At 39.4% G+C, this 12,244-nt stretch overlaps 1 protein-coding gene across 10 annotated transcripts in view; it reads left to right on the top strand.

The window, feature by feature from the left end:
* The window catches only part of tcf12 (transcription factor 12), a 110,889-nt gene that overhangs the window by 67,636 nt on the left and 31,009 nt on the right, over nt 1-12,244 (top strand). For all 10 annotated transcript variants that reach the window (XM_058780952.1, XM_058780951.1, XM_058780954.1 and 7 more), the window contains 2 exons: nt 3,033-3,165; nt 3,432-3,484. In XM_058780952.1, the coding sequence (XP_058636935.1) occupies nt 3,033-3,165; nt 3,432-3,484 (186 nt within the window). The remainder of the gene's footprint in view (nt 1-3,032; nt 3,166-3,431; nt 3,485-12,244) is intronic.

Genomic DNA, 12,244 nt, shown 5'->3' with positions numbered 1-12,244 from the left:
TATTACTTTTCTAAGAAATCAGACTTACTATTTTCAACTGGAAGATGAAAAAATTATTTCATATACCCACGTCCTAAATAGAAACATGAATATGACTAGAGGTTGGGCTCTTTTTTTTTTTTTTTACTTCGCAACAGTCTGGAATCGTACAAGTTTTTCTTCAGAAAATGTACATTTCTTATTAATTCTATATTTAATTTAACAAAAATCTCACTAATCCCCTTTTGTTTCATGGAACCACCAGTTCTCTGAATGTAATCTTTAAATAGGATTCGACTAATTTCACATCACTATAATATACCACAGCAAATCTCCCTAAAATCACTCTCCTGAATGTTAAATTAGTATTCTATCGGTCTTTCATCTGACCCCGGCGCTTTCCCGTCTTGTTTTTGCATCACGGCTAAAAGTAAGATGATAATATTGCTGTGAGGATTTCATATCATTGAACAAAGGCAACACTAGTCAGTCTGTTTTGCCATGTCAATGTCAATGATGCCACCTCCCTGACAGCCTGTCACTTTGGAGAGCTCGTTTCCCCCCTCATTCCTCCTGCAGTAAAGGAGAAGCCAACCTGATTTTCACACGATCTGATGGCCCTTGTTTTAATCGGCTAAGTTCAAGGAGGAGTAGCTATTTTTAAGTGCTCTCTTCTTTAAGCCTCGATCGCATTCGATTATGACTTCTATCTGACTTTGAAATTTGAATTGATTTGCCTGTATACTAGGGATAAGCGATATGGCCAAAAATATTATCACAATATTTTTTCCCATCATACAGTATCAATATTTATCATGATATTAATTTACCATTAATGGGGAAGAAAGTGCTTTCCACATGTTTGTTAGACCTTGAGGATGAATGTAGCATAAGTTGTTGGTTCACAATTGAACTTACCATTTAATTTAGGGCCCTATGAAATCCATTTTAATTTTCCCCTAAAAATAATCCATTTTATTTTGTTATTGAGTCTATGTTTTATGATTTTTAATACCAAACCTATCATCAAAAATGGCATCTAATGAAACAAATTAATACAACTTTAACATTTGAATCAATCTTCTGAAGAAAATATAACATATAATTTACAGCAAAACATTGCATTTTAATTTTTTTTGTCAAAAACGTATAAATTAAAACATGGATGAAAAAATATTTTGGTTGTATGATAATATTATTATTACTTCAAGAAGTATATTTGGTTTCAGTGTATATTTGACAGTAGTCTTTCTCAAATAAACGGTGTATTGAAGAGATGAAGTTTACGTGTTCTGACCTCGAGTTGCATATTTATAATTTATTTAATTAATTTATTGTTTGAAAGATTATTTTTATTTATAAGTAACCTATAAAATAACATGTACTTTATATTGCAATATTTAAATAATAATTATAATTATTAAATTACAAAATACAATATAAGACGCTCAAAATGTAATGTTGTTTTAAATATAAATATTATTTATGAGATAAATATGATGCAAACTAAAATCACACTAAAGATTAGTCACATTTAGAACCATAATTATGCTTATATCGTGTGATTTTAGTTTGTGGTGTGTTAAGAGGTGCAGTACAGTAGTCAAAAGCCGCTCTCTAATGCATGCTGGGTCTCTCAGTATGAGTCCTGTTACCTGATTCTTTCTATTCTCAGTCACTCTTTCATCCCCCTCCCCACACTACTCTTTAACTCGGCAGACGATTAGGCTAATTGGGCTTCTTCTCTAATTGGCCTCTTAACCCAGTTTGCTGGGATGAGCGACAGAGTGGATGTTGGTCAAGGGTGCGATAGCCTCTGGGAAAACCATTTACAAAACCTGAAGCCTACGCTAATCTCCCGGTCATCAGACACGGGTTTGGGGCCACTGTCTCTCTTCTCTCCTCACGTAATTGGCTCTCCGTCGACAGTCTACTGGCCCTGTCGACTTCATGGGCTCTATACCGGGTGTTTTGTCAAGTTAAGCCGGCACAGTTTTTTACAGGGGAGCTGACAGCTCCTGAGATCAGACAGATGGTTTAATGAGGCTTGAGCCGGCCACTGTCGTCCCCCACCCTTCTCTTCGGCTCTCTCATGCTTCACTCTCCTGGGCCTTCTGCTCCTTAAAGTGAGGATGTGTCCCTGGCTGCGTGTGGATATGCCCTGGGGCTGTGATCAGGCCTGATCAATAGCAGTTCACCGTGAGCAGAAGGGGAGGGAATCGCTAGGTCAGACTGATTGGATCGATTTCTCCTTGGACTTCACTGAGCTGCTGGCACTCTCACATCAATAACTGCACAATTGTGTTCAGTAAAGAGAGGAAAGAGCAGAAAAACTCTCAGGGTTTTTTTTTTCTTCCCATAACGAGTTCTGATTGTGTCCTTCTGTGAAGTACAAAACCTTCATTCAGGGGTCACACAATATCTGAAGTAGTCACCTTCATGTTTTATATTTTAATCTGGGTGATGCTCATGAATTTCTTTATTTTATATCTTTTTAATATTTTAAATATTCTTTAATGTTTTACGTCAAAACTTTGGTCTTGACACCACCATGTCATTTTATATCCTACATCACAGTTAGGGATTAATTTTTTTTCCAAATTCAGTAGTGTCATATATATTGTAACTAAGAGTATTTTTGTTTCCCCTTTTTAACATTTTGAAATACATTTGCCATCTAACAGTCATATAAAGATAATTTTTAGAAACAAATAATTCCAAACACTAACTTTTTCATATTGTACATTATAATGTTGTGATGCCTAAACTCTTAGGCTTTTACTATTTAAATGATTGAGTTTAGTTTTTATTTGTAACTTATTTGATAAGCGTATAGAATATTAAAGTATAGAATGTTAATATCAGCCATTCATGGGTTGTCAACCATATTGTGAAAACAGTCTTCGGCTTTTCTGTTATTTGTTTTTCTGTAATTCAGTTTATTTTTGTATTGATTTCATTTCAAAATATGTTTTGTACACACACATTCACTTTTTTGTGCATTATGATGTTATCTCTTGGCCCTGAACTCTTTTCTTCTTTTTCCCCTACAGTCTAATCTGAGGTCGGACATGGGGCTGGCAAGCCCAGGGCCCGTCACCACCTCTGGGAAGTCGCCTACTCCGTTCTACTCTTATACTGGCTCCAATCCAAGAAGACGCCCCCTTCAGGACTCTGCTTCACTGGGTTAGTGCCTGTCTGATGCCCTCAATGAGAAAGCATGACTATAACGCCATGGTTATGTATAATAATGGACACTACGGGAAATATACATTTTTCAGAATTAGCTTTTATTTTTTACATTGAATTTAAGAATTCCTCGAGTTCTGCCACACCGATGCTTTCATATTTGTCTTTGTAAACCTGTTATCAAAGAGGCATCTGACTGAGTGCCTCTGCATGCTTGTTTATTCTTTTTTCCCCTCAAAGTTGTTTTTGTATTCTCTCCACAGATCCTCTGCAAACAAAGAAAGTGCGCAAGCCCCCTCCTGGCCTGCCTACATCTGTGAGTACAGCATCATTTCATCTTCCTGCCATCGCTTTGCTTTAAAAATAGATGCTAGTGCACAAACAGACACATTTAATGAAAGCCGTTGGTACGGCGGCACACACGTTTTTGAATTCCATCTTATCAAAGTCGTCCTCTGACACAGCGGCGGCGTGTACCTGTGCGTATGTCGGGCGCGTGCACACGGGAGGCCAAACCTGCCTCTCAAATCACCTCTGTTGTGTTTGCGGATCCTCCGTTTGGAGCACGGCGGGCGTAGGTGTGAGGTAATGATGCTTGATTGATTTGTGAGGCCACGTCAGCCCTCACCCCCCTCTCCTCTCCTTTCCCGCGGGAACAAGGGCTCAGGGACACGAGCTGTCATGCCGCATCCCCGCCACAGCTCTTTTGATGTTTAATTAGTCATTATGTAGCCAGAACAGGAGGACAGACAGAGATTAATAACGTGGAATTGGGGGAAAATTTCCATGGGCGATAATCCCAGTGGAGCACCAGACATTAGGATTCGGAGGAAGTGTGGAGCTCAGCTTGACTCCGCCTGTGACCTCCGTTGGCCCAACTCCCTCCCAACCTTTCTGTATGCATAAATCACACATTTGAACAGTCATTGTGGGAAAACGGAGGGCAGATAGTGAAAGCCTCCTTTTAGATTCTGCCTCAAACCACAGTGCTGGTCGCAGTGAATGCGTGAATACAGCAGCTTTAGCACAGAGATCCCCCTCACGTTAATACGGCAGGATTCGGATTCCTCCCGCAGAACAAAACGAGGCCTTTGAGGGCTGTGTGGCAGCAGGATTAGTCTTCGTGAGCTCTCAATAATCGCACGGCGCACCGGCAAGAAATCAAGCACGACTCTTCCGCTAGACGTGAATAAGAAGTTGCACAACGCACTTTTGTCTTTAAATTTGTGTTTGAATTGTAGCTCGTCTGGAACGGAGTCGCTCTGGTGATACGAGACTCGGGGGAAATGGGGAGCCAGATACTTCTCGCTATTAATGCCAGAGGAGAAAAACAAGGGAAGACAGAAAAAGACGGAGAGGTGGGGTGCTAAGGGGGTTGAGGAGAGATTGGTGGCCTCGTGGGGTACATCTCTTTGTTGTGTAAATGGACATAGGGCTTTTATTTGTCACTACTTAACACATGGCCGCAGGTGCACTTGTGTGACTCATAACTCAAAGCAGCTCAATTCAGCGCAGGGTAGAGCAGTGATGGTGCACACCGGGAATATAGAACTCTACTCTTGTAAGAAAGCATGGATTCTCTTCGAAATCCCACTCACAACTGATGAGAGTGTGTTAGCACCTATGTTTCCATCTAAGTTACAAATGTATGCAAAAAATAAAAAATGTGTTGTTCTAATGCCGTATGCACTTCTTTCTTTTTAGGACCACAAAAGGAGAATTTTCAAAAAAATGTCTCCCTCAGGCCTTTTAAACAAAAAGACATAAAAGAATGACAGAAAGGTCCCATGTGACGCGTGTCATGTATTTCCTTTGTTTTGGGGCTTTACAATAGGGTTTGGTGAAAAACATCTATTTTTTAACAAAAATCCTGACCTTGTCCGTTCGTCTCTGTGCACGAGACTCTATTAGCGCAGCAGTTCACTCCAAAAACAATCCACATACTCTCTTCTCAGAGGTGAATATATATGTTGTGTTCATCGCAGCAACAAGTCATCGCAAGTTATTCATGTCTGTCAGCTGTTATTCTGACTGTCATGATAAACGGACTTCCAGTTCGTAGATATTTAACTTAATGATGAAATTACACAGATACTTTTGGGGGGATTTCTTGGCTTTTCATGTTGTATGTTTTTCATCTTGAGTTCTCACAAATTGTGTGCTTTTCCTGGGCGAATCTGAGTGAACTGCTGCGCCTATGGAGTCTCAAGAACACACAGCTGTACACAGAGACCAATGCCCAAGGTCAGGAATTTTGTTAAATAATACATTAACTTTTGGTTTGTTTTTCACCAAACCCTAACGTAAACCCCCAGAACACTTGGAATATACGACGTGTTGCATGGGATCATTCTTTGATACTTTTCTTAAAAGCTTGATGCTGTTCACTATTCACTGCCATTATATCGACAGGCATTAGCATGACTTTTTTTGAATTTCGGTTTTTGTGGTCTGAAAAAGAAAGAAGGGAATACGGCATTAGAACAATACAAGGGGGAGTAAATGATGACTTGATTTTTATTTTTCTGTGAACGATCCCTTTAAATGTAATGAATGAATTGTGAATTACAGAGACAAAACATTTTTTTAAGGTTTGTAAACTAGTTACACACATTTTTTGTTAGCAATCATTGGCAGATGCCTAATGACTGAAGCCCAAAGTATCCTTCAGTTTTGATGCAAATAATTAGCATATGCATATAGTGTTGCCTTTCAGTAATTGATGGTATGCACAAACATAGGTGCTTAACACATGCGCACTAAAAAGTTTCATACTTGTCCGGTGTCTGTGCTTTTTCTCTCCAGAAGTTATGAGAAAATAAAAATGTCTTGGTACTCGTTTAAACTGAACTCCCTCACACATGCGGTCATCAACTCAAATATCTATTGTTGTTGCATCTCCACTAGTTTGTTATTATCATTCCATCTCATTCTTTTCTCTAATTTATTTATTTATTTATTTTATTTTTTTGACTGAAAAAATGGGCAGCCTTGTGGACAAACTAGTAAGTGAAAAATTCAAGGTGTCTTGTGCAATTTTAGTATGCATGGTTAGAAAAATTCTAGCTGCACTTGTACAGTATGTTCATACTCTTCTTAGGAGTAAATGTACATCGCATGCAATGTACACATGGATATGAGAGCAATAGTGAATAATATGACATAAGGAAAAGTCATGTGACTTTTTTTGACATGCATCAAGGAATTTGTGATTTTGTCTGCATTTTCTAACTGCTTTTACTCGTGTTGGTGTTTCCATCCAGCATTTTTTTGGACAATCCCACTAAACCCGTGGATAGAGACCTAGTTATTGATCCATGCAGACAGATAAAGTCCCATTACTTTTTAATCTTTTTTATCTTTCTATGAATTTATTCCGGTAAATGTTTTTGTTGCTCAGTGGAAATTTGAATCTCATGTTTGTGTTTCCATCCAACATTTTTACTACAATATCCTAAAATTTGCATAAAAATATGGATGGTTGGAAACATGTTTTGCGTGGACTGGCATTTGGTGACAGCCATCAGTCGTCATGATTGGACAAGAGATGTCGAAGACCTAGATGTGGGAATAAAGGGCACTGATAGCCACGACGGCACAGGTACACCTGCAGAGCCACGTAGGGTTGCTGGGGCAGCTGTGTGTGTGTCTGTGTGTGTATGTGTGTGTGTGTGTGCGTGCGTGCGTGCAGTCTGCAGGGTACCTGTACAGTGGGCTTGCAGCTGCAGATGCCTCTGAAAGCTTTTGCTTGTGTAAGCAGACGAGCCCCACTAGAGGCCCGTAGAGCTGCTTGATAAACAAAATGAACACAATGCTTCCCATCATCAGGCCCTCCGCAGGGAATACAACCCCCAACTCACCTAAAAATACTTTAACTATTTACCTCTTACCAGCTCATCACTTTTTTTAAACGCAACACGGCTGATGGATCGGCGTAGTTTACGTATAGATGTAAATATTTATGGAATAACATCCGCTCCTTTTTGGAGCAGCAAGGGCATGCTTTACGACATAAAGCCCTAAATAAGACATGGCAGCAGACTGGGGACGTACAAATATTTATAACCGTGTTTGATTTGTGTACTTGCTGTTTTGAGAAGATGAGGGAACCATGTTAACCCTTGAACTGCAGGAAAAGGTTTAGAGAACGATAGCGGATGTTTGTTATTCAGTCATTAAACATTTGAAGATTAGACATAAGTAGGGCTGAAGGCTTTAAGGGGGAAAAATCTAATTGTGATTTTCCTGATTAAGAAATATAGATTGAGATTTTTTTTTTTTTTAAATCATGTTGTGATTATGTATCTATACGACTATTGTAATAATAGTTGTGATTATTATTAAATATAATTATTAAATCAAATGAGTTGACTACTGGTTTATTAGTGCTTTTTAGTTATTACCACTGTGGTGGAATTGGGGGGCATACGAGTTCCCACATTCATGTTACAAGTGACCCAAACTCAGTACACATGAAAATAGGGAATTAGTGTCATTTGATATATTACTGAAGTTTTTATTAGTTATTATTAAGCGCTAATTTTTATTTTTTATTTTAAAGTATTTAATTTTGTTGCGTTGTAGTCATTTTTGTTTTTTTATGTCTATATAGATTTTATTTTAGTACAAGTTAAACTAAATGAAAGTTAAAAATGTTTACCAAAATTAAATAATTTTTTCCAAATTTTATTTCAGAGAATGTTTTTATTTAATCTAACAAAAACGTTTGCTAAAATGTCTTTTAGTTTTAGTGGAATAACCTTGGTGTGTTGCTGTATTTACTGCAAATCGAGCCACTCTGAGAAACCGCAAAGCACTATCATTTTGAGCTGCTCACGTGTAAATGAACACAGTGCTGCATTTCACTGTAAAAAGAGTTGTGTATATTTATTTAATTAAATCATTGATTATCGCACTGAACGTATCACGCTTTCAGCCCAAGACATTTCTTCAGTTTGACCGTATGATGCCTGGCTAGTGTTTTTAGTGCGAGCAGATGAAGGTAGGGTGCTTTGCTCGTTGCTGTGAGCGTGGCAGGCATGTGTTCTGCAGTTTGCGTGTGCGTCTGGCACAGCAGCAGCTATGCTGTCAGGCAGCTGTGTGGGCACCTGTGCTGAAGGACCCTGGCCCTCCTGACAGCCACAGAGGGAGAAAAAGCATCAGAGGCGGATTGGATGGCCACATGACTTTGGGCAAGTAACTGCATCTTGTGGGAGATTTGTACTTGGCGAAGAGCCTGGAGCTGCAGCCTATATGTGTAAATAGCCAGGCTTTTTTTAAACACCCTTGTCACGGGCACGACTGTTTGATGTGACACTGCCTGCGCTGGGGCGCCGATGTTCAGCCCAGAAGAGATGATCGGAGAGAGAGAGAGAAAGGAAAAGAGGCTAGGAGAGAAAGCAGCAGGGAGTGCTCGCCTTCCTTCGGGCCCTTTTGCATGCGAGAACACTGGCTGTGAATGACAAAAAAGATTGTCATTTGCTCTTGACAGATCGCTCAGGCACCCTCGCTTGGGCAGAAGTTGCACTTAGCGAGGAAACGAGCACCAGGAGAGAAGTGAGAAGAAGGTTATGATCCACTGTGGCGACAAGGACACGAGACTGGCGCCCAAAGCTCGGAGATGTCAGCTTGACTGGAGCTCCACCATTCAGAAGATACACCGTGCATTTTTGACTAGACAGCCATCTACAGGCCGTGCAAGCTGATGCAGGTCACCAACGCCACATTGGGCTTTTTGTGTGCATTTGTTCTGGGTTGTTTCCCCCTCCTTTTTTGCCTACTCTCTTTGAACCCCCTGCCTCTAATGCAAGGTCACAACCTGGCAGTGAAGACCCTGTGTAGTTGGACATGCCTTGGGATAAAAGGCCCCACTAAAGCTCTGTAAAGAATAACAGTACAGTTTGATGTAGGTCTTTCATGTGGCCACTGCTCTTTGTTCTGGAGAAAATCTCTGTTCTCTTTTGTATTTCCTCAGCGCTGGGTATTTATGGCCTCACATCTCGGTTTTAAAAAGCATATTCTGCAGCTAGTGGTATAAAATAAAAGCCGCATTTGGTTTGATATCTCTGAGCTTACACTCATGTGATCTTGTATCCTCCCATGACCCACGTGTTCAGACGGCATCGTGTAACCTGTAGCTTTTAATAGCTCTCTTGATCTTCAGACATTCCACTTCCTCCCAAACGTATCTGATATTTAGGCTCATTATGTCCTTGTAACCCATGTGTCTGTCTGGTGTTTGTCCTCTAGGCCATCAGGTCATAATCCTGCCACCAGGGGGCAGTGCATTGGGTCAGTGTTTGTGGTGGGGGGGGTCAGTGTTTAATTAGCTATCCTATACAAAATTGATTTTAAATCTCAAAATGTCCAAAAACTTACAGAGGATGAAAAAGAATTTTCAATTTCACAGTGTTTAATGCAATTTCAGTACCACAGCAAAACGAATACACATTTATTTTATTTTAAACATTACATATTAACAAATTACACAGTGTCATGTAGCAAGTATTTCACAAATAATAACCCAGGTGTTAATAATTAGGAAGTTATTATTATTTGTTACATCAGCTCTGTGACATTAATACCTCACAGATACACGTCCTTTGATATTTTGCTATCATTACCTTTTATTTTTAGTATCAACTTTTAACAAAACTAGTTTGAAGTCATTTAAATTAACTTGATTACACAAAAACAACAGAAGTCTATACCGTGTCCTCATTTAAATAGGTAGGTAAACGTGTGTGTGTGTGTGTGTGTGTGTGTGTGTGTGTGTGTGTGTGTATCTGAAAGGATATGAGCTCATCAGATAAGTGATTAGATAGATGTTCCTGGTTTGAGTCTGATGCTGAACAGAGACATGTCCACCTCTTTATCAGTTTAGGACGAGGGAACGAGTCTCTTTATCTGTTTACGCTGCCGATATTTACCTCAGACTTCAGAGCCCTAAATCCTGAATCCCACAAAAGAGCAGAGACGTGCACCTTTCGTCTACATTTAGACTACAAGAAAACCACATAGAAATATCTGCTTATTTAGACCCGCATTCAGACTTGCAGATTTACAGAAATACATTTTATTTGTATTTTGCGTGAATGTACATCCTCACAGCTGTGTCCACTTTAAGAGCATGCTCTGTCAACAGTCAAGAGCTGATTATCTTAAGATGTGATGTGTGTAAAGTAGAGCTAATCTAAGCCAAACTGGCATGACTTACCTGGCTGGAGCGCAGCCTGCACGTGAGCCCCAGACATGCCGGTTGTAGGTCAGCAGACAGCAGATGTCACATGTAGAGAAGGTGTCACTGTGGGCTGTGGGCGTAAGTGCAAGTCAGGTAAGTGGGTGAAGCTGCTTTTGTGTTGCTTGATGTCAGGTACGCAGTAATTGGATGAAGACTTGTTGCTCGACTCGTGCGTTGGCCCAGACATGTACGAATGCTTCAAAACCTGAAGCTTTCTCCTGAACCCTGATGAAAGGGCCCCAGTGGATTTATCATGTCTGGAGGAGATGCTCTCTAAATACCGGTGTTATTCTAATATAATGTTCGTGTCGTCTTTTTTGTGTGTTTTGTCTAGGCGCTGTCCTCAGGCAGGGAAACATTAATCATTACAAGCACATAACAGAATGCTCATAAGCCCACGAGACCCGTGGAGAGAGATTTTCCTCCTAATGTGTTGTGATGAATGGCCTTATAGAAACACGAAGATGTTAAATTAGCTTGTATGGGCTGAGATGAGCGTCCTGCATGTTTCTAATTTGCAGGCGTGGGATGTGTGTGGGGATGTTGATGTGGAAGTGTCTAGTTTTCAGATTGATTAGTGGGACAGACTGTCTGCAGCACCTATTACATTTAAACTCCATAATCCACACAATCAGTACAGGTGAATCCCAGACCTCCTGCGTCTGTGCTGTGATGAAGAACTGGGTTGGCTTAACACCGTCTTAACAGGTGCGTCTCGACTGTGAAGTGCATTAAGTTTCCAGCATTAAGTTCGGTGCCTTCACTAAAAGCAAAATACAGCACAAAGTGACACAATGCAGAAGCCTGCTTCAGTGTTTTGCATCAATGCTTTTGTATTGTTTAAGTAATATAGGTCTATATACTGTTTGTGTGTGTGTGTGTGTGTGTGTGTGTGTGTGTGTGTGTGTGTAACTTAAAAAAATATATGTAAGTTAATGCATTGAAAAATATAGATAATTGAAATTTTAAATTAATAAAATAAGATGCACTTCCATTCAAACAAGTTTATAAAGACATTTATAATGTTACTAAATTATTTTCTGCTGAACTTTCCATTCATCAATCCTGAAAAAATATATCATGATCTATCAAGAATATTAAACAAAGTGAAATTTTGATAAACATTTTTGATTTATAATAAGCACAAAATCAGCATATTAAAATCATTTCTGAAGGTTCATGTGGTACTGAAGACTTTAGTAATGGCTGCTGAAAAGTACATTTTAACTCGTTATTACAATGGTAAATAGATCTTTTAAATTGTTGTAAAATTCTTGTTTAAAAAAAACTGATCATCTTACACAGTTTTGCATATATATATAGTTTAAACTATATATATTCTGGAAAACAAAACAAAATGCATGATCGATCAAATGTCACTGTGGGTGGAGCTATCCAGAACAGCGCATCTGAAATAAGAGCTGACAAAATGTCTCGTTGTGCTTCTAGCTGGTTAAGGCAAAAAGTCGCTTTATCATGTTGTATCTACCTAGTAACTAAATGTAACCAACAGTGTCTGGTGTAACTAAGTTTATGTCCAACAAACCTCACCAGTGATTGGTTATTTTCACAGTGGTGATCAAAATGAAGTTATATGCGGCATCTGTGTGGAAATCTTGAGAGAACAGAGCAAACATGCGTTACGAACTCTCCGGACATGTGTCCGTGATTTATGATTTCAGATCTGTCCCTTTTCATTTGTCTCTTTCATTATTTTTTCTGTGTTCTTTTCCTCCCAGCAGTGCATTCTTTATCTGGATTTGTTTTATGCAGCCTTCAAGCATTCCTCCATCACGGCCGTCTCTCTCCTAAAGAGTCGACTTGAAACGGCTCCAG

This window comes from Onychostoma macrolepis, chromosome 07 (genome assembly GCF_012432095.1).
Source record: "Onychostoma macrolepis isolate SWU-2019 chromosome 07, ASM1243209v1, whole genome shotgun sequence".
NCBI classification, from domain to species: domain Eukaryota; kingdom Metazoa; phylum Chordata; class Actinopteri; order Cypriniformes; family Cyprinidae; genus Onychostoma; species Onychostoma macrolepis.
The sequence above is the reverse complement of the archived record's forward strand: the minus strand, read 5'-3'. Positions and strand labels throughout refer to the sequence as shown.